The sequence below is a fragment of the Castanea sativa genome, chromosome 3 (assembly GCF_040712315.1).
Source record: "Castanea sativa cultivar Marrone di Chiusa Pesio chromosome 3, ASM4071231v1".
Lineage (NCBI taxonomy): Eukaryota > Viridiplantae > Streptophyta > Magnoliopsida > Fagales > Fagaceae > Castanea > Castanea sativa.
In genome coordinates, this window is record NC_134015.1 from 53,446,713 (window position 1) to 53,470,192 (window position 23,480).

The 23,480-nt window shown below is 34.8% G+C and overlaps 2 protein-coding genes across 2 annotated transcripts; one reads left to right on the forward strand and one right to left on the reverse strand.

The window, feature by feature from the left end:
* Positions 1-5,283: 5,283 nt before the first annotated feature.
* On the reverse strand, positions 5,284-7,300 carry LOC142629160 (uncharacterized). Its single transcript, XM_075803140.1, has 2 exons — positions 6,700-7,300; positions 5,284-6,134 (listed from the first exon to the last, which is right to left on the reverse strand). Exons 1-2 carry the CDS (start codon positions 7,298-7,300, stop codon positions 5,284-5,286), a joined length of 1,452 nt encoding a protein of 483 aa, XP_075659255.1.
* Positions 7,301-11,114: 3,814 nt separating this feature from the next.
* Positions 11,115-16,936, forward strand: LOC142629404 (uncharacterized). Its single transcript, XM_075803382.1, has 10 exons — positions 11,115-11,441; positions 12,307-12,398; positions 12,973-13,080; positions 13,628-13,710; positions 14,032-14,162; positions 14,572-14,621; positions 14,742-14,834; positions 16,051-16,142; positions 16,332-16,438; positions 16,652-16,936. Exons 1-10 carry the CDS (start codon positions 11,238-11,240, stop codon positions 16,691-16,693), a joined length of 1,002 nt encoding a protein of 333 aa, XP_075659497.1. The 5' UTR covers positions 11,115-11,237; the 3' UTR covers positions 16,694-16,936.
* Positions 16,937-23,480: the final 6,544 nt, after the last annotated feature.

Sequence of the window (23,480 nt, forward strand, 5' to 3'; positions counted from 1 at the left end):
CGATCTTGGTGCCCATAGATCATAATTATGATTTATTTAGTATGATTAATTGTAATTTTCTATCCTAAATTATTGGGTTATCTGTAATATCCATCACAAATATATATTTTTTCCTTGGCGACCAACACACTAATTCAAGAAATTTTCACAACATCTAATTATTATTTTATTAAGAATGATTTGCAAATTGCAACAACATCCAACTCATATCCTAAATCTGTGGGTTCATTGTCACAGATTATAAATTAATAATACATCCAGCCACCAAATCAGTCTATTATATTGTTAATGTTGCCACTAAATTTGGTGTTAGGACTTAGGATAATAGTGTTATTCACAACACAAGCTAGAACATATAGGCATATAAGCATTACGCACAGCTCATCTAGAGGATTGGTTGGTATCAAACTTGAAGATGTTTGGTAAACCATTGAATTGATTAAATTCCAATATAAAATGAATTAGTTTGTCTAAAATATGGTAAAAACTAGTAAATGCCAATTTTTTTTTAGAGATAATTACAACATGCTGCTAACTCGTAGCTCGAACATTTTCTCCCGTAGACCCTTAAGCACTTTGTGCATGAAAAGGTGTCAATTTAGCTACAAGGCTTTTGGTGTAAATGCTAAATTTAAAACTAGTTAAAGTGGGAAGATGTACGTAGTGAGTTCTAGTTAGCTCAATTGATAAAGTTTTTTTTTTTTTATAATTGAAGAAGATTGATGTCATGGTCTGATGATAAATAAAAATCATTAAAAACGGAATATCTTAAAAAAAAAAAAAGACGTACCTAAAAATAATAATATTTAAAATTTTGATTTCGGAGAAATATATTTGCAAAAAGAAAAGAAAAGTAATAACTAATTTTTATAGGGAAATATATGTACGCCCACTTTAAATGAGTTTTTTGAGAAAGATAACAAATTAGAAACAACTAAAGCTAGTTATATATAATTTATTAATGGCTAGTTTGATTTTGTTACCGGTTAATATTTGTTACACACATTCGTACATATAGCTATGAAAATTGTGTATTCAAATCACAATTTTAGTTATAATTTTGAAAAAGTGAAATTGTGACTTGAAAATGTAATTTACAATTTAACTAAAATCGTAGTTTGAACATATAATTTTAGCTGATGTGGCGTGCACTGCTCGCACATAGCTCGTACGGACTAATATGTAAATAAGAGAGTTTTATGTTGTGGTTCTAGTTAGCTCAACTGGTAAAGTTTCTGATTGTTAAATAAGAGATCTGTGGTTCAATCCCTGTCTACGCTAAAAATCGATTAGTAGTGTATTGGTTTGATGATAAAGATTTATCCTCAGAAGTAACGCCATAAATTGAAAGCCTCTCTTAAAAAAAGAAAATAAAAAAGAAGAAGAGTTTTATGCTATTTGTCCATCACCCAATAAGATAATTTATGGCCAAAAGGAGCTCCAATAAGATATTCATTATGTGACCTCCAGTTTCTTAACGAGGAAGGAGTTGGGAGTGTCGGAGTTGGACAGCCCAAATTGCAAATTTCTTTTTAATAAATAAAATAATCCTTGAACGGGCACTACCATGCCGACAAAGCAGCAAGATCGTGGTACATAAACGAGACAAAGCAGCAAGATCGTGGTACATAAACGAGAAAGAATATATATATATATATATATATATATTTCAATATTCACCATTGATTTTTTTTTTTTTGAGAATCATATTCACCATTGATTTAAGATCAAGGAATTCTTTTGCTCTCCATATTGGCCGACTGTCCTGCACAAAAATTAACTCATTATTATATGAGTAGTGTTTATTACACAATTTTTTTTAAAACTATTATTGTGAGTTGAAAACGAGATTAATTCTTATTGTGTTTATTATACACTGTCATTTTTTGAACTGAAATCTTGAGTTGCAAATGCAATTATAATTAATCGAGTTTTTAACTCACAATTTCAGTTAAAAAAATGAGTATATATTTATAGAATGTGCAATAATTTTGAATCTTTTGATCCTTATTATCTATGGGACAAGCAAGTTTGGAGGGCATGGCCCATTATTATTTATTAAAGTACGAGGCAAAAGTGTGCTAGTTTAAGACGGGAAAGTCAGCTTTCCATCATTTTCTAAAATAAACTACAAAAGAACTTGCAGGAAGAGCTCAACATGAGGAAGATGGACTGTATAATTGAGCCAACGAGATAAAGGTCCATACTCTGACCTTAATGCAAATATATATTGTCTGCATGTACAAATAATGCTCTTCCTTGCGAACCATTTTTCTGGCTTTCTAAACAATTTGTTAAGGTCAAATACCTTATTTATGAAATATAAATAAATGTATATATCCTATCCAAGAATAAAAAAATGGTTTGCAAATTACAAAGTGCCTCATGAGCATGCCCAATGAACCATCATGGATCTAAAAATGGATAAATTTGATCATGGGGAGCATCAATAGGCTAGTTAATTGTTGTGTTTGACTTTTGTGAGTCCAATGCAATTAGACTGAGACTAACAATGATTAAGAGTTTTGTAACTTAGTAATATTAGTCGGTCTCTTTTATAAAAAGAGTTAGGACTAAAATCCTCCTCCTTGCCCCTCTACTTCTTGTAATAGTTAAATTATATGTAAAAAAAATACTAAGGCCAACAATAGAATAGATTGGGTTTTGTCAGTTTTGTGGGTTTCTCGACCTAATAGCAAGGGCTTAGGGTTTTTGAAATTGATTCATGATGGGTATGAGTTCACATGTTTTAACCCATTAGGAAATGTAAATGGCCTTAGTTTTATACTTTAGGTACTTGAACTCAACTTGATTATTAATTTAATTATTAAAATACCTCTAATTTTAATTTTCTTTACATAAAAGACTAGGAGTCTGTTTGGAATTCGCTTATTTTGTTGAAACTGAAAATTTTTTGTTGAAAATACTGTAGATATAGGTAAAAGTTAGTTAAAATAAAAATAGTACAGTGGAACCATGAATAGTATCAAAAAATGCAATGGAGCCTGTGAATAGTAACAAAAATAAGCTGAATAATAAAATAAGCTGATTTTTTAAACTGGAGCCAAACGCACACTAGGTTTCTATAATAAAAGTATATATGCCTCTCTTTATCTCATGAAATATTTATTTTTGTTAATAGGAATGAAATATTTACTTACTTTAGTATAAAAGTGTTTACTAATACTTAAATTTTGTAAAATAATATTTGAGATGTTCAATTTTAGGTTAATTCAATTTGACTTGACTCATTTTGACCCAGGCCATGATAAAATAAATGAGTAGGATTAATACGATTTTGCATTTTTAAAAAAATAGAAACTGTATGAGTTTGAGTGTAATTTTTAAAATTTTTAACCGTTAAATGAGAGTTTTGTATGTAAAATAGACTAAATAGTTATAGGTTTAAAAGGTTTGGTTCTTCCCATCCCAAAACCGACTTCTTGCCATTTGCTAGGCTACAATAATAAAAATGAAAAGAAAGAAATTTCTAGAGAGAATTTCTGAACTGATTCTAATTCATTGAAATCAGATAATGATAATTACAAGCTATGATTGCTACATATAGACATGTATACAAGAGAGTAAAATGGGCGCTGGAATACTCTGCTCTAACTAACTTTCTAACAGCTATCTAAACAGTATAACTCCAACACTTATAACTACACCAATGAATACATGACAGCTGGAGTTCTAAACAACTAAGTCACATGCATCTTTTCTTCACACGTGCTGATACACCAATTTGTACTGTGTCATTTTCCTTTTCCTGTTTTGATCTTGAATGTCGTTTTGCCTCTGTTTCTTTGTGCTGTTTACTGCTTGCATCGGCCTCAACACTCCCTCAAGTCAGCGAGCCTTAGGTTCGTTGACTTGGACTAAGGAAGCTGACTTCACTTGCCTTGGAATGAAAATATCCCTTAGACCCAATTTGATTGATAATCGTGCAAAAGATGAATACCCCAAAGCCTTGGTAAAGATGTCAGCCACTTGTGAATTAGTAGCTACATGAAAAGTCTTAATCATGCCTTCCATAATTTTATCTCTCACCAGATGACAATCCACCTCAATGTGTTTTGTCCTCTCATGGAAGACCGGATTGGCTATGTATAATGCCGCTCGATTGTCACAAAACAAACATTGCGGCCTTAGAATGATTGACCTTCAAATCTCTAAGTAGTTGCAAAATCCAAGTGATTTCACAAGCTACACTAGCCATTGCCCCGTACTCGCCTCGCCCGAGGATCTTGACACCACCCCTTGCTTCTTAGATCTCCAAGACACTAAAGAATCACCTAAGTAGACCGCATAACCAAGCTAAGGATCTTCCGGTGTCGTGCGCCTGCCCGATCCGCATCAACGAAGGCCTTAATGTGCAAATCAATTACTTGGAAAGAAAAGACCCTGCCTCGGTGAACCTTGATGTATTGCAAGACCCTATTAGCCGCAAGCAAGTGAGGTTCTCTTGGTTGAGATACAACCGACTCAACCTATGAATAGCATAGGTAATGTCAAGCCCGGTTAGGGTCAAATACAACAATCTTCCAATTAGTCTTCAGATCAGCAGGTTCTCAAGAAGCTTGCCTTCATACTTAGATAATTTCGCATTTTGCTCCATAGGAAACTTGACAGTTTAGAACCAATGAATCCTGTATCCTTTAGAATTTCTAAGGCATACTTTCTTTGGTTTAAGCCGATCCCCGCTTCAGCTTCTAGCTACCTCAAGTCCTAAGAAATACCTCAAAGTACCAAGGTCCTTTAAACCAAACTTAGCATCAAGCACCTTCTTCAAAGTAGCAACATAGGTGGGATCATTTCCAAATAATAAAATGTCATCCACATATACCAAGAGAATCGTAAAAGAAGAACTCGAGTATGTGTAAACAAAGAGTAACTGGACCGGATTGAATGAAACCCATCTCGCAGAATAGTGGTTGAAAACTTATCAAACCATTGTCGAGAGGCACCGTTTAAGACCATAAAGACTTTTATTCAACTTGCAAACCAGATTAGTTGCCCCCTTGCCGTGAAATCCGTGGAAGACACATATAAACATCCTCCACAAGTCTCCATGGAGAAATGCATTGTTAACATCTAATTGATACAAGGACCAATTGTTCACAAGCGGCCAAAGAAAGAACAAGCCGACGAAACGTACTTGACAACGGGTGAAAAAGTCTCGTAATAGTCCGGTCAAGCCGCCGAGTGAAACCCTTGGCAACTAAGCGAGCTTTGTACCTTTCAATTGAGCCATCAAGATGATACTTGATCCTATACACCCATTTACAACCAATGGGAGTCTTGCCAGAGGTAGAGTAGTCGAGTCCAAGTGTCATTGAGTTCCAAAGCATGAATTTCCTTGTCCATGGCATCCCTCCACTCGAAACCGAACTCGCTTGATGAAAAGAAGCAGGATCTCGATGGAGTTGAAGACACGCCATGACAAAGGAATGGAAAACAGGACCAAGATGAGAGTAACACAAATTCGAGAAACATCATAGGCAATCCAAGGTGTTTAGTACTCACAGATTTACAAGAGTAAGCAGAAAGGTAAGAAGGAGGATGATGGTTTCTAACAGATCTTCTAAGCAAAGGAGGATCAAGTGTTGAGGGTGCATCTGCAGAAACTAAAATAGGAGAAGGAGAGGAAAGAGGTGAAGGTAAATGATCATCTAAAGGAATATCTAAAGGAAGAGTGGAAGAAGCATCTGGGAGAATAGAATTAGTAGGGATAGTGGTGGAAGATGAACTAGGAGAAGTATCACAATGAGAAACCCAAGTAGGAGTGGAGACAAAAACAGAATCAGAAGCAAAATGAGGAAATACAAAATCATTGAGGTATGAAGCAGAAGGATGAGGATTAGTATTATAAGGAAAAATATGCTCATAAAAGATGACATCCCTAGAGATAAAGGTAGAATTAGAATCCAGGTCTAAAACCTTGTAACCCTTAATGCCAAAAGGATAGCCTAGAAACACACATTTCTTAGCCCTAGGTGCAAACTTGTGCCTATTATGAGAAAGAGTGGAAGCAAAACATAAACAACCAAAACTCTTTAAGTGAGCATAGGTAGGAACAGACTTGAAAAGTAACTCATAAGGACTTTTATTACCTAAAGACTTGGAAGGAATTTCTTAAGTAAGTAAACAAAGAAGTTAAAACACAATCACCCCAGAAACATAAAGGAACTTGAGATTGAAATTTCAAAGCTCTTGCAACATTAAGGATGTGTTGATGCTTCCTCTCAACAATGCCATTTTGTTGGGGAGTATCAACACAAGATAACTGATGCATAATACCATTGGAATGAAAAAAATCTTTTAAAAAAAACTCAGTACCATTATCACTTCTAATGATTTGAATATGACTGTTGAATTGAGTTTTAACCATGGCAGCAAATTGAGGAAGGAAAACTTGAGTGTCAGATTTATTTTTAAGAAGATAAACCCAAGTACATCTTGTAAAATCATCCACAATGGTTAAGAAAAAACGAAATCCATCAAGAGTACATGTACCAAAAGGACCCTAAAGGTCACAATGAACAAGTTCAAAAGGTCTAGTGGATACATGAACACTAGAAGAAAAAGAAAGCCTTTTCTGTTTAGAATAGTGACAAATATCACAATAGAATGTTTTATTCTGAACAGCAACATCTATAACACCTTGTAACAAAGAAAACTTGGAAAAAGAAGGATGACCTAGTCTATTGTGCCATAATTCTGATGAAGAACAGCCATTAGTAACAGCAAGAGCAGCAGTGTGTGAAGAAACAGCAGTGTGAGAGGCAGTGTCTTGCAGCAAATACAGCCCATTGCATTCTTTACCCAGACCAATTGTGCTCCAATGAGCAAGGTCCTGGATAAAGCAACAATTCCCAAGAAATATAAGACAACAATGAAGGTTCTTGGTGAGCTTGCTGACATAAATCAAATTAAAACTGAAAGAGGGAACACATAAAACATCAGTAAGTGTAAGTGTAGAAGAAATCTGCACTGTGCCTATGTGTGTTACTAAAACTTCCTCCCCATTTGGCAAATAGACACAAGATTGAACCATGGAAGTAATGGTAGTAAGCCGAGAGACGTAATTAATGGACCATATGATCCGTAGCTCCAAAAGATCTATAATCCAATCATTAGATTTGTATGCATGCCTATTGACAATTTGAGCAGAAAAAATGGAATGAGAAAAGTCCGGTGGTATCCAATGAGGATTACCCGAAAAATTGGAAGGGCAGGAAGGTGAAGTGGAGCTAGAAGGTTTGTAAGGGATTGAGTGGTAACGCAAAGCGGGTGCCATTGAAGCGACTGGTGAAGAGATTGAGTACCATTGCTTGATCCGGATGCCGAATAATGTTTCAAGAAAGTGAGTAATCGCTCACATTGTGCCCGAGACATTGGACATTGTGACAGAGGAGGTTGTGAACCAAGTTGCAAGGCAAACACTACCGCAGAAATACCAAAAACATTCGTGAAGCAAGGGCCGGATCAAATTGAAAACCAACAATTGCTGAGACCACCATTAAGTTGATGAGGGCTCGAGGCATCAAAATTCCCAAAAGTACCAAAACATGATTAGCCATAGCCTTATTGCCCCCTTTTGGCTTATATCCCGGCGGATAGCCATGAAGTTTATAGCACTTGTCTCGCTATATGACCCGACAACACCACAATAGGTACAAAAATGGCCTTTCTTTCTTAGAATGCCCCCCTCCTTTACCACCATAATGTGGGAGTGTGACCTTTATTTCCATTATTCACAAACATTGCAAAGCGGCCCTCAATAGGACGCAGTCATATGAACCCCATGACCAATATTCCTCCTTTTCTCTTCTTGCAATATCAAAGAACAGAGACTTTGCTAAGGGAAGGAAAGGTTCAAGTAACAAGACTTGCCCAATAAGATTTCCATAGCTATCATTCAACCCCATTAAGAATCGGAAAACATGTTCCTTATGCTGAGCATCCAATTGAGAAGATTTAGCACCACAAGTGCAAGCACAATTACAAACAGTAAATGGTTGATAATTGGCAAATTCATCCCACAAAGTCTTAAATTTGGTGAAATAAGAACTCACCGAGAGAGAACCTTGTGAAAGATGAGAGATTTCCTTCTCAAGCTCAAACATTCTTGGAGTATTTCCCTGTGATAGCCTATCCTTTAGATCAATCCACAAATCCCTAGCATTATTGATGTACATCACACTTGCTTTGAGATCCAAACTCAGAGAATTGGTTAACCATGACAATATAGTAGTATTGCATCGACTCCATGAATTGAACAATGGAGAATTGGGGTCTGGTTCAGTGATTACACCATTAACGAAACCAAATTTGTTCCTAGAACTTAAAGCTAAGAACACAGATCTAGCCCAGCTCATGTAATTTTCAGGTCCAATTAAAGGTTGAGAGGTAAGAACAAACCTGGATTTTCATTGGCTGGAAGAAAATATGGGTTATTCGAAACCAAATTTGTTCCTAGAACTTAAAGCTAAGAACACAGATTTAGCCCAGCTCATGTAATTTTCAGGTCCAATTAAAGGTTGAGAGGTAAGAACAAACCTGGATTTTCATTGGCTGGAAGAAAATATGGGTTATTAGCATACTCATCTGCTATGGCTGTGCTAGAAGAAGGTACAAATTGTGAAGAATTTGTGGTAATAGGTATTGATTGTGAAGAATCAGTTGTGGCAGCCATTGTAGAAGCTTCAAAGATCGCAGAAACAAGATTAGGGTTTAAAAAAAAAAGAAAGGGGAAAAACAGAGCTTCAACGAAAGCATTGCTCTGATACCATGAAAAGAAAGAAATTTCTAGAGAGAATTTCTGAACTGATTCTAATTCATTGAAATCAGATAATGATAATTACAAGCCATGATTGCTACATATAGACATGTATACAAGAGAGTAAAATGGGCGTTGAAATACTCTGCTCTAACTAACTTTCTAACAGCTATCTAAACAGTATAACTACCAACACTTATAACTACACCAATGAATACATGACATCTGGAGTTCTAAACAACTAAGTCACATGCATCTTTTCTTCACACGTGCTGATGCACCAATTTGTACTGTGTCGTTTTCCTTTTCCTGTTTTGATCTTGAATGTCGTTTTGCCTCTGTTTCTTTGTGTTGTTTACTGCTTGCATCAGTCTCAACAAAAAATCCTGGTCACAATGGCATGTAGGAATGAACAATGCAATGGAATAGCTATTTCCACAATACTTGCTACAGATGTCCACATGCATGTTTTTTTTAATAAACATTATGGGGGTTATTTGGTAGATAAGAAAATAGGGGGAAATTGTGATTGAGCTTGCTGGGTCTATGAGACTATGACTGATTGTTAGTGAAGACCTTCAAGGACCATGGGTGGTTTTTGGTTGTTGAACCTAGAGGTGAAACCGTGAAGGTCCTCCATGGTTGTGGCCCTTATGGTGAAGGCCCTTCACATTGTGGTTGTTGGTTGCTAATGTTGTCTAATTTATAGTGATTTATTAGTGATTGGGTATGCTAACGGTTGGTTGTATGTAGCTTGTGAAAGAGTTGATTAAAAAGCGCGCACATATAGAGAGAGAATTATACTATTCCAAACACATTTCTTATTTTAAAAACATATTATTTTTTCATTCTTTTAAAAAAACTTTTTAAAAAATGCAAACCAAACAAACCTATGATTTTCCATTTTCTTCACCACCAAACCCAATTTTACCTTCTTTTTTTTTTTTTTTCCTCTTCTCAATTGTATAACATGATTATGAACCAATAAAGTTTACTATCGATTTTCCAAAAAAAAATAAAAGCAATCCCTTTCAATTGAAATAGAATGATATCATTATCGTTTACAAATGTGAGTTTGATTTCTTTCCACCTTTCTTGGTGATGGCCCAATCTCAACATGCAGAAACGGGCCCACTCTGGAAATAGTTGACATAAACCTTTGGATCCAAAAGTTTGGCAAGGCGGCGTCGGTAGCAGTAATTGGCATTCTCAGATAAGGCCCACCATGGTGGGCCTTCCATTCACATCACACATGAACTCTTTTTTCCACCCTGATCCAAAAGAAGATTAACAAGGAAAAAGACTGATATGTGATATGTCCTTGTATCACCAATTAGGTTTAGGTGTATCTTAATTCTTGTGTGACTCTCTTATAACTTATAAGATCTCTCTCACAATGTATGAGATTTTGACTATATCCATTATTCTATATGTTATTTACTATAACTTTATAAATGTTTAATTAATTTAAGTTGAAGGTATATAAAACTCATCAATATTGAGGTCATGATTTCATTTAAATAATCTCTCTCTCTCTCTATATATATATATATATAATTTTAATTGAAATTTGAGAGATATTAGCTCAACTATTGTTAATAATTCATAACGAAATTCTGGATCAAACAGGTTCACCTATAGTAGAGAAGGGGCAAAGCCAGAGGTAAATTTATAGGCGCCTCTTTATGTTTGGGAGAAGATTGTTGTGTGACATTTTGGCGAAACTAATGAAAGGCTAACTCAGCCATTTTCGACAAGTAGTTGTACCAAAGCATAAAAGCTCAACGCAACCAAGCTCCCCTAGTGGAAAAGTACAAGTTGAAAATGTATTTAAGATTCGACCAACTGCTAAGATCTTTGAATCTCAACAATACCACTATTGGATTTTTTCCATAATAAGGCATTTTGATTTAAGTTTCAAACTTAGTCTTAAATGTCAAAGCAATCCACTCCCTTTAATGTGCATAAAATGAATTGTTTATTTATTTATTTTTAAAGATGCATAAAAGAAGGAAGATTGCTAGCAAAAATCTAAGAAAAAAGACTCCACCTAAATTGGATTGAAAAATGTTCTTTTTCTCAAGAATATCTTTGCTCACTTAAGCACAATAGGGTATCCTTTTAATATAATCCTACCTACCTTTACATATATATTTTTTAATTTTTTCGTAGGTATTTATAAATTGGGTAAGTGATTAATTACATTAATAATATATTAATATATATAAACACAAATAATATTTTTTTTTAAACTTGTTTTTAAAATTTATTAGAAAGATATTTGTAAAAAAAAGAAAAGAAAGAACAACCTAGTTTTCTCTAGATTTAGTTTAAGGAAAAAAGAAAAAAAGAAAAAAAACCTTATCCAACCAAGCAAGAGGCCACTCCACTCCTGTGCTCTTGCTTGCTCTAGTCTAAACACTCTTTTTAACACCTGTAATTCTCAAGAACAGAAATGGTGTCGATGGTACTTTCCTCGCTAGCTGCTCACTCTTCTTCGCTCTACCATTACCATCTATTCCCGGATTCTTCACCCAAACTACAAACTTACACTGGTTTTTCCCTCCAATCTAGTAGACCCATTTCCAAGAGAGTGCTACGCTCGGTCTGCTTTGTCAAAGCCGGAGATGATAAGTCAAAACCCGATATTCAAGACAAGGTAACCCTTCTCAACTCAGCTACAACTCACTGCAATGAATCTCTACTTTTAGCTTTTTTTGGTTTGAGCGCATAGTTAAGTACTAAATTACACAACTGGGTTTCAGTTAGTTCAACTGGAAAAGTCTCATCAATGTTTACTTATTTGGTGTATTGACGCAATGATAAAGAGTAATCATTACAGAGAATTATATGTTTGAATTAACATTTGATAATTTTGATTACTATTATATCATTGACTCAGTGTATGTATAAGTAAAAAAATTTCCTCTATAATTTGGAGAAGTTACATTAGAAAAGGCCTAGAGTTTACACCTGTATCAAATTAAGTCCTGTCCCAGGTTTTTGATTTTGTCAATCAAAGTCTTAAACTCTTAAGATGAAACCCTTTCAATTTGAAGTCCAGATTTTTCTCCGGTATTGATTTCTATATTATTCTGGACTTAATGTAAGAGTTTGGACTTTGGTGCGATGGCAAGTACCTATCACAAAAAGTGGGAGCTTTGTGAACTGGGTATGACCTGGACATAATGTAGCAGAGAAAAAGTTCTCACACTAAGCAAAACTTAATCTCTCTGCACTCTCTATTCAACGCCTGTCAAATTTATTTATGAACAAATAGAAGGTGAAATGCAGAGTTTAATCAATATTTTCCAGCTTTTATCTGGCTTGTTACTGTCTAGAATAGCGGAAATGAATAATGGAGATAGAGCGAGGTCTAAAATTGGAATGATTTCATGAATTTGGGTTTTGATAAACAAAATTAAAACCCTGCACCTAATCTAAGACATTGTATAAATGTTGGTCATTTTTATATTATTTTGCCTGCTAGTGGAAAATATTTCCTTGTGGTCATTTTATTTTAGGAAACTGGATTGGATTGGCCAATTTTGAAGCGATGGGATGTGCCCTGGGAATGGCAAACTGTTTCCTTGACTTCGCTTGCTTGCGGATTAAGGTTTCTCTCTCTCTCTCTCTCTCTCTCTCTCTCCCCCCTAATTTTATATTTCCAAGTATGGCAATACCTTTACCTAGCTTATTTTTAGGCAGAACTATGCATTTTGAATTTAGTCTGTGAAATTTAAAAAGTTCATTTTCAGTTCTCAAAAAATTGTAAATGTACCTAAGCATTGCCTCATGTGGAAAAATTCAACAAAGCCTTGTGACACCTTGTTATAACTGCAAGGTTACAGAAGGTCTAATATGTTACATTTACAATTTTTTCGGGACTAAAAATGAACTTTTCAAATTTCAGATGCTAACGTAAAACATGATCCAAATTGTATGTTTTCAATTTATTTATTCAATTATTTTTTAAATAGAAAATAAGCTCGTTCAAACACACTCATAGCTATTGAATATCAAATAATTGTATCTAAATTATGCATGGAATTTATGAAACAAACTGCCTTATAGGTATTTATAGGCATTGGTTAAGTATGTATTATTACTATTAGCTCAAATATGCATATAGGGAAATTGTTCATAGGTTTTTGGTATGGAATGAAATTAATTAATTTTGTCCCAGGCAGTTTTATTTTGGCAGGGTTAACAGAGGCAGTGGCTATACCATATCTTGGAATTCGCCTTGAGGACCTAAATTTGGATGAGAAGGCGGAGATACTGTTCTTGGATCAGGGGTATTAACAGCTGTCCTTTTAGTCTATTGTCAATTGTTTGGTTTTTTTTTTTGAACGTTATAAACTATGCAAGCCACTTTTTGGACCCAATCTTTGAATTTGGGTCCATCATTGCATGTACATGTAACTTTGACATTCATGTTTGGAAACTAACATGTTTCCCGATACACCTAAATTGTATTGGAACTTGTGTGTATTATGCTGCAGAATGTAAGACATTGCACAAGCAGTGTGCGCTTGTGGCAGATGCCATTATATGTATATTTAGTTAACATTTAGGATTGTTGGTTTTAGTTGTTTTTCTTGAAATTTATTTACATTTTAGAAATCATGTTGATGCTATGGATTCAATGGCTGTGCTCTTACTGTTGGTCTTTTGTTGAGTTCATGGATATCCTCTCTGGGATAAGGATATCACATGAGATTCATAAAACTTGCAATAGTTTAACCTGTAAATTGTTTGTATGCCAACTTATTACCAAATTGCCTATCTATCAGTGTAGTAGATGGTGACCTTTGTTTTTAAGCTGACTTATTGTTTTGGCAGCATTACTACTGCAGTTATACTTGGAGTTCTGTATACAATTGCCAACAAGTTTCAACCACTTCCTGAAGATGTTTATCACTATGGTATCAATCTTTTCGGTCTTGTTATTTCTCCAACCTCATGCACAAACAGCTTTCTTTTTTACTTTCGTCACATTGATTGGCAATGTGCCTCCAAAATGTTTCCTCATTGAACTAGGCTGCAAAATCATGAACAAAAAAAAAAAAAAACCATTGGCATGATATAATGCTTTTATACAATCTCAAGTATGTGTCTCAATGAGATAATAGATTCAGATGGCAAAATTCATCCTTAGCAACTACATATGATTTGTAATTAGTTAGGCTGTAGATTTTGGATCCATATGCTTGATCTTTTGAAATGGTATTGATCAATTGTTTCAGATTTGAGGGATCCTTTTAGTCTACAGAAAGGATGGCTCTTGTGGGCAGGGATTGGCCTTGGTGGTGCTGTAATGGCCGTTGCATTAACAGGAGCTGCTCTGTCCTTTGGTGGTGAGAGCCCACAAAGAGAGGTTAGGAATTAGTCTGGAACTTTTTATAATATCTTCCTTTCATTTTTTGGTGCATAGGACATAAACTCAATGACTTTTCTGTGTCTATTTAGATTGCTACTTGTACTAAATTAGTAGGAACATGTCTCCTCCATTCCTGTATCATACCTACTAATATGTGTTTTTTCTATGATTCAATTGTAGTAAAACTTTAAGGAATATTGCTTGCATCTACAAAATTGTGTGCTGTCTGAATGAGATACCTTTTTCGTTTCTTTAAAGAGAACTATTCATTTTTAGGCAGATTAAATTTCATTCAATACAGCTGCTATGTTTATTAAAATACTAGGAAGTTACTTGGTGATATTCAGTTAGACATAGACGGATATTTAAGCTTATATTCCTTTATAATTATTTAACTTGGTTTCAGACTGATGCATTAGTTCGCTTGCTTCCACTAATTGGATCTTCAAGTATCAGGTATCTCAAGTCCTTCCATAGTTGTGCATGTTCTGGCAGTATCCATGTCAAACTGTTAAAACCATTGCTATCATTTGGCGTTTAGGATTGACCGCTTTAATTTATCGCTTTAATTTGTAGCACTGCTTGCTTGGTGGGCATCGCTGGTGTCTTTGCTCCACTTCTTGAGGAGAACGTGTTTCGAGGGTTTTTTATGGTGTCCCTAACTAAGTGGTATGGTTCCCTTTTTGTTTCTCCATCTAAATATTAAGTTGTCATTTTAATGTTGCACAAAAACTTAGTGTTTGAAAGCTGACCGTTTATTCTATGCCTAGCATTATTGATCATTTCTTTGCACACACCACTCCTAAAATCAAGCAAGATATTTAGTAACAAACTCTCAGGTCAAATAATTTAGAACATTTTCTTGCTTTTTAATCCCAATAATTTCTTATGGCCCATGGTTTGCAGCTTTAAATTGAATTGGCAAACCCTTGGTCTAGGCTTTATTGTGTACTATAATCCAGCAGTTAATAATGTAATAGAAGTTGCATATATATGAGACGGTTTGTGCTACTAAGCCTTGGCTTAAAGGGAAGCTCCTTCCCCCATAGAAACAAGGTGGAAGGATTGCAGGTCACAACCCACTGGGTGGACGTGAAAATATTTGTTTAAAGGGAAAAAAAGGGAAAGGATGGGCACTTCTTAGAAATTATGAATAAGCTGAAATTTGATTAAAGAGTGATGGAGAAAGTGTTCTAAGATTTGTTTTGTCAAGTAAAAATGTTATGAGATTATAGGGCCAAGTATTTCTTCCAGAACATTTTACTTTAAAGGAAGACCATGCTCGTAATTTGAGAATGGTGGAACCTGGATGGATGGATAACTGGCAATACAAGACAAATAAAACTAGATATGATTGCTTTTGAAAGAAACTGTACCCATTTAGAATTAGATAAAAAAAAAAGGTTGAGATAGTTGTGTTCTGTTTAATGAAGACTAATGGTTGAAGTAGTTTGATGTGATGTTGTTGTCCTAGTTGCAGACAAACTGAGGCTGAGGAAGGACATATTGCAGACAACTGCAGGCATGGCCCTTATAAAGTAAAATGAGATAAAATGTTATGACATAAATTCCAAATCATTTCAAATAAGTGTTACTGGAATTTGATTTGGGTTGTATATCTGTTTTCATGAGTTTTCTGCACATTCTTCCATCTCCTTGTTCCATATAAAATACTTCTCCATCTTTTCTAATATCTCATCCCCAAAGCCTTGCTGCCATATTCCCGTTGTGAGGGTGAGTTGAACACGAACTTTTTTTTTGATAGGTAAGTTGAACATGAACTTGATTGAATTTGATTTTTGTTGGGAACATAACTTACATTTATTACCTGTCAAATTTTAAATTCTCTTCCTTTTTTTTTATGCTTCTTCTACTCTTTTTGCAGGGTACCTACACCAGTAGCTGTCTTTATCAGTGCTGCTGTATTTGCACTTGCGCATCTCACTCCTGGAGAGTTTCCACAGTTGTTTGTTCTAGGTAGCATGCCTCTCTTTAAATAGATGCAAAAGACCTATAAAAGTGTTTTACATGACTGTTTTAAGTTTCCCTGATGACATTATTTAAGTAAAATCCTTCATTTAGAATGTCAAGTTTATTGCTCTCTAGTAGATATCAAACCTGTCTGTCTTCCATGAAGAAACCAACAGTACATTGTGATCCCTGCAGGCACTGCTTTGGGATTTTCATATGCCCAAACCCGTAATCTTTTAACGCCAATCACAATCCATGCCTTTTGGAACTCCGGAGTAATATTGCTTCTCACCTTTCTTCAGGTATAAGTTTTTTTTTTGGTTGCTAAACAGGTACATGTTTTATTATGTGGGTGCGTAAGTCTGCTTAATTTGCCCTTGATCATGACCTTTTCTACTGTTATTATTTTGTACTGGATCTCAAGCACAACCAAGCATAGGTGTATTTCATTACTGAGTAACTTCACATGTATAATTTATGTATCAAGTGTTTAAACTGACTGTGGTTGTTTGCAGCTTCAAGGTTATGATATCAAGGAATTGCTACAAGCAACCTGATAGGGATTTTTATTGATTCTGGAGCTTGTACAGGCTACCTTCTAGGTTTATTAACCATGTAATCATACAGGCTGCCTTTTAGGCTCTCTCTCTCTCTCAACTAAAAATAAATAAATAGATAAAGGAAAGAAAGAAAATCCTTTTCTTTTCTTTGTTCTTTGTTGTATAAAGTGATTAAAACTAAGAGAACAATTGATGGAAGTCAATCATTTAGGAAAATTTTTGGAAGTTGATTTACTACTTCTTTCATGATTACTTCATAATGGGTGTATATGTCTACTTAATTTTTAAGCTGATGATCTCTTTCTCAATGAATAAGAAGTTCATTCAACAAAATTGGAAAAAGTTCATGGAAACTGTTCCAGCATTTCAAATCACAAACAGCTAAATGCTGCAATCTGGAAACACTGACCCAAATTTCTGTACTTGAAAGCTTTAAAACAGAGCTAGCTACATAAATATGGTATATCCTGTGACCAAATTTCTGATATAGAGGCCCTTCTGGGTTGGTTCTTATGCCAAAAAAAATTGAATGGCCTTAACTTCACCTACGACAGATGCTTTAGGAACTGAAACACAGCTTTTTGGTCTTTCTAAACGGTATCTTAATTTTTGGTTTATGTATTTACCACAGCATCCTTCCACGGGGGAATATTTGTTTTTGGATGCCAAAATATTTTTCTGTTTTGCTTTAATTGGACGAGTTACTTAACGATCAGTCATGAGTCATGCTTGTTCCTCGACCAGCCAAGATCAGAAAAGCAGACTCAGCTCTTTTGGCAAATGTTAATTTTATCAGTTTTTCTAGAATCATAACTTTGTGTCACAACGTTTACCAAAATTTTGATTTGGTTGATTGTAAGTAGTAGATCATCACTTTCACAAATAAGCAATGCACTAGTATAATACTAGTTCACTTTTAAAACTTTGTAATATTTAATATGAATCATAAAATGAATCCATTTGAAATGAAGAAGATCATTATCATTTCCAATCACATGATGTAATTAAGAAGAGTAGTTTTAGGACCACAAATTATTCCACAATTTTTTTGCCACAATTTTGATGGGTAGATTGTGAGTGGTTAACTATTACTTACACATGGACTCACCATTTTTCCTTTATCAATCACACTTTGTCACATCACAATTGTGGCAAGAAGTTGTGAAAAATTATGTGGCTCTAGATTTTTTCCAATTAAGAATAACAAGAAGAAGCCCAATTACTCTCCTACTCTCCAATATTATCTGAACATGTGAGAATATTTTATGCCCATAATAAATTTAATTCTTTTTGATTTACATACTCATAAATTCTATAATGATTATTGAATTCACAACCTTATCTTAGACCCTATTCTTATTAGGGTGATGTTAATGGGTGCCCTTATGCTGTTAATAAATTATATTAGAAAAATTTTGACATCACTTTTATGAGAAATCTAAAAAGTTGTCAACAAAATTAATTGCTATCTAAAAATAGCTCATAAACCAATATCCTTAGGGCATTTTTTAACATTTCCTTTCATATTGTTAGAGGAACTCATTGACAAAATGAATTTAACTTTTTTTTTTTCCCCCTAAAAGTCATGCTTATTTATTAGTCTAAAATATTATTTTGGTCCCTATAGGGACCAAATCGATTACAAGTTGAAAATAACATTGATTAAATCCACTATTACCAACAAGAATCAAATTGACAATGGCTTGCGTTAACATTGATCAAATTGACCGCTACTAACAAGTAAGGATCATATTGGGAGTGACCCAAAATGTAGGGTCTTGTAGTAAAATCAAATTTACAGCTAGCCCCAAAATGTAGGGACTTGTCCAGTTGTCCTACCCAGCATGCCACTCTACTCTTGTGCTCTCTCACTCTAGTAGTCTAAACCATAAAACGCTCACAGCATCTGAAATTCTCAAAGAGCAAAAGAAATGGTGTTAATGGCACTTTCTTCTTAGCTAGCTGCTCAATCTTCTTCCCACTATCGTCACCATGTTTTCCCACCCAAACGTTGTTTCTTGTCCATAGACTCAGCGAAACAAACCCACCACATTGCTCTTTCCCTCCATTCTAGCACACCCATTTCCAAGAAAGCTCTAAGGCTTAGCTCAGTTTGCTTTTCCAAAGATAATAATAAACCAAAAGCTGATATTCAACCCAAGGTGACGTTTCTCACATGGGTTTTCAACATTGATTGGCTTTTGGTGTTGGCGGGTTTTGAACATAATTATGTTGAGGTGGTTTTTGGTATAGGCGGAGTTGAGCCTCATGGCTCTTATTTGATGTGACAATCTATTAAGATAAATGAAACCCACTACACTAAGTGCTAAAATATACCAACAAATTTAGATGTTATCATTGTGTTTATAATAAGGAAATATTTTGACCCCACTAAATATTCTCTTTATAACTTTTAATTTCTATCGTTTGTATAAAAAAATGCATAGTAATTTTTTTATAAAAATAACTTGGTAATTTTATTTTCAGGAAACTGGATTGGACCGGCCAATGTTGAAGCGATGGGATGTGCCCTGGGGTTGGCAAACGGTTTGCTTGACTCTACTTTTATCAGGCTTAAGGTTGTTTGTTTGTTTGTTATATTTTAGTCTCTGAAATTTAAAAGTTCGAGATAGACATGTGGTACTATATTATAATTGTAGGGTTAAGGAAGGTTTAGCACTCTAACTTGGAAGTACCGACTTGGGTCTAGTGCACGGGAGCACTGGACTCGTTGAGATGCTGAGACGTGTCAAATATTTGCCATGTTTTGACATCTCAATGAGTTCAGTGCTCCTGCATTTACATTTTTTCAAGGGCTAACAATGAAAATTTCTGGTTTTAGGACTAAATGTATATTTTCGCCTTGTTTTTCTAAAGAAAATAAGTCAATGAAAATAAGCACGTCCAAAGAAACTCTTAGCAAACCAATGTCAAATAATTGTATAATACTAATTTATGAAGCAGACGGTCTTATGGGTATTGGTTAAGTATGTTTTATAAGCTAAAATATGCATACATGCCAATTGTTTCTAGGTTGATTGTTTGGAATGAAATTAATCAATTTTTTCCTAGACAGTTATATTTTGGCAGGGCATACACTGTCAGTGGCTCTTCATAAGCTAGGAATTTGCCTTGAGGAACTGAGTTTGGACAAGCAGGCGGAGATAATGTTCTTGTCTCAGGGGTATTAATGGCTGTCCTTCTAGTTTATTTTCAATTGTTTGCTTATCTTTTGCCAATTGTAAAACTATGCCTGCCAATTTTCGGACCCCATCTTTATATTCGATCCATCATTACATTTACACATAACTTTGGCATTCATGTTTCGAATCTAACATGTTTCCTGAAACACCTGAATTGTATTGGAATTTGTATGTATTTGCTGGAGATTGTAAGACATTGTACAAGCAGTGGGTTGCTTAAGGCGGTAGTTGGTTTTTGTTCTTTTTTTGGAAGCTTATTTACCCTCTAGAAATCAGATCGATGCTATGCATTTAATGGCTGTGCTCTTAACTGTTGGTCTTTTTTTTTTTGTTGGCTTCATAGATATCGTATCTGGGATTTCACATGGGATTCATAAAACTTGCAATACTTTTACATGTAAATTGTTTGTATGTCAACTTATTACCAAATTGTCTATCAGTGTAGTCAATAGTCACCTTAGTTTTTAAGCAAACCTTTTGTTTTGTAGCCTTTCCACTGCAGTTGCACTTGGAGTTGTGTATGGCATTGTCAACGAGTTTCGACCACTTCCTGAAGACATTTTTTGCTATGGTATCAGTCTTTTTGGTCTCATGCACAAACGGTGTTTTTAATAAAAAAAAAAAAAAATTGATTTAATTGGAAATGGTTTGATGGCAAGTGCCTTCCACCAAAGCAACATGTTGTGGGTTTGAGTTTGAGAATCAACCTCTCCCAAAACATAAGGGTATGGCTGCCTGCCAATCACCCTCTCCAGACCCTACAGAATTGGGAGAATTGTGCATTGGGTACAACCCATGTTTATTGACAATACGTCCCCTTAAATATTTACTCATTCGAATAAGCTGCAAAATCATGTACTAAATCAAAATTGGCATGATAGACTATAGTGGTTCTTATACCAGCCTCAATCTGTCTCAATGAGGCAATGAATGTAGATGGTAAAATTCATCCTTGGCAGCTACATTGATTTGTTATTAGTTAGGCTGTAGGTTTTGCATTTATATACTTGATCTGTTGAAATGATATTGATCAATTGTTTCAGATTGGAGGGAACCCTTTATTCATTGTATGACTTTGCAGCACTGCTTACTTGGTGGGCATCACTAGTGTCTTTGCTCCACTTCTTGAGGAGACCTTGTTTCGAGGGTTTTTAATGGTGTCCTTAACTAAGTGGGAAAATTCCTTCATTTTTATTTTTGATTTTTCCCCCTACATCTAAATATTAAGTTTTCATTTTAATGTTGCAGAAAAACTTAGTGTTTAAACGCTTACGGTTAATTTATGCCTAGCACTATTGATAATTTCTTTGCACAAGAATCACACATGATATTTAGTAACAAACTCTCAGGGTAAATAATTTAGAATTTTTTCGTGCTTTCTAATGTCGATAATTTCTTATGACATATGGTTTGTAGGTTTATATTGATTTAGTGAAGCCTTGGTCTAGGCTTCATTGTTTACCATAATCTAATGGTAATTTATTTATTTATTTTTTCTGAATAATCTAGTGGTAATTAATATAATAGATATATGAGACTTCATGCTTCTAAGGCTTAGCCCCTTTCTCCATAAGAACAGGGTGGAAGGATTGTGACCCACTAAGTGCATGTGTAAAATACATTTTAAGGGGCAAAAAAAAAAAAAAAAAAGGAAAGGAAGAAAGAAAGGATAGGCACTTCGTAGAGATTATAAGTTGAATTTTGATCATGGAGTGATGGAGAAAGTGTTCTGAGAATTTTTTTTGGTAAAGAAAGTGTTTTGAGATTACAGGGCCAAGTATGCTACTTCTTACAAAACATTTGAATATAAAGGAAGAACATGCTCATAATATGAGAATTATGGAAAATGGATGAGATGGATAGCTGGCTATACAAGACAGATAAAACTAGATGTGATTGCATTTGTAAGAAACTGTAGTATTTGAGAACTAGATAAAATAAAAGGTTTGAGATGGTTGTGTTCTTGCTAATGAAGACTAATGGGTGACGTAGTTTAATGTGATGTTGTCCCAATTGCCAACAACTGAGACTGAGAAAGGACATGCTGCAAACAACTGCAGGCATGGCCCCTTCAAATGTAAAATGAAATAAAATGTTTATGATAAATCCGAAATCATTGCAAATAAGCATTACTGGGGTTTAATTTGGGCCATCTGTTCTCATGTGTTATCTACACATTCTCCCAAATTTTTCCATACAAAAGAATCCTCCATCAACATCTATTATTGTTCCATTAATATCTCATCCACAAAGCCTTGCGTCCATAAGCCCCCATGAGGGTTGGCTGATCAACACTTGAGCTTGATTGTTAAGGAAAATTAAGTACATTTATCACCTGTCAACTTTTAAATGCTCCTGTTTGCTTTCATGCTTCTTCCACTCTTTTTGCAGGGTTCCTACACCAGTAGCTGTCAGTGCAGCTGTTTTTGCGCTTGCACATCGCAGGCCTGCAAAATTTCTGATTCAGTTTGTTTTTGGTAGCATGCTTCCCTTTAAATATATGCAAAAGATGTAGAAATGTGTTCCACATGACTATATTTTAAGTTCCCTTGATCACATTGTTTAAGCATATAACTTTGTTTAGAACGTCAAATTTATCTCTCAGCAGATATCAAACTTGTCAATCAACTATGTAGAAACCAACAGTACAATGTGCACCCTGCAGGGACTGCTTTGGGATTATTATATGCCAAAACCCGTAATCTTCTAACGCCGATCACAATTCATGCCATTTGGAACTTGGGAGTACTATTGCTTTTCACCTATTATAAGGTATTTATTTTCTTATGTGGGTGCGTAAGTCTGCTTGATTTGTCCTTGATCACTACCTTTTCTGCTGTTATTATACTGGATCTCAAGGACAACCAAGCATAAATGTATTTCATTACTGAGTTACATGTTTAATTTATGTATCAAGTGTTAATACTAACTGTGGTTGTTTGCAGCTTAGAGGTTATGATTTAACAGGATTCCCGCGACTACGCAAATCTACATAGGCATTTTCATTGATTCTGGAGCTTGTACTGGCTGCCTTTTAGTTTCTCCACTCCCAACCCCACCCCCCCAAAAAAAACACCTTTCCTTTTCTTTTATTTGTTCTTTGTTGTATAAAGCTATCAAAACTAGGAGAACAATTGATGGAAGCTAATCATTTAGGAAAAATGTTGGAAGTTGATTTTTAATTGACTTCTTTCATGATCTATCATTCATAATGGGCACATGTTTATTTATTTCTCAATCTGATGATCTCTAGAAGTTTTATTCAACAAAATTGGAAAAAAAGAAAAGGAAACTTCTCAAGCAGCTAAATGCTGCAAATTGAAAACACTGATGAAGTTCTTTCCTGAAGCACTTGAAAGCTTTAAAACAGGGCTAGCTACGTAAGTATTTATGTTTGTTTTGTTTTAAAATTGGACGTGTTATTTGCCAGCCAGTCATGCCTATTTCCTTACTCAGCCAAGATTAGAAAGCAGACCTGAGCTGTGTCTGTGAATGTTAATGTTATTGGGTCAGTGCTGTGCTATTATAGAAATAGATGGTACAGTGAGCAAATTTATATATGGAATTCTTGAAGACAATTT

What these genes read in the sequence shown, in the direction of transcription:
- LOC142629160 (XM_075803140.1), bottom strand. Translation starts at nt 7,300, where the DNA reads ATGGCACCCGCTTTGCGTTACCACTCAATCCCTTACAAACCTTCTAGC. An exon ending in ATTATGGCACAATAGACTAG is followed by an intron (nt 6,135 to 6,699) that starts GTCATCCTTCTT and finishes TACTTACTTAAG; the next exon opens with AAATTCCTTCCAAGTCTTTA.
- LOC142629404 (XM_075803382.1), top strand. Translation starts at nt 11,238, where the DNA reads ATGGTGTCGATGGTACTTTCCTCGCTAGCTGCTCACTCTTCTTCGCTC. An exon ending in AACCCGATATTCAAGACAAG is followed by an intron (nt 11,442 to 12,306) that starts GTAACCCTTCTC and finishes ATTTTATTTTAG; the next exon opens with GAAACTGGATTGGATTGGCC. An exon ending in TGCTTCTCACCTTTCTTCAG is followed by an intron (nt 16,439 to 16,651) that starts GTATAAGTTTTT and finishes GGTTGTTTGCAG; the next exon opens with CTTCAAGGTTATGATATCAA.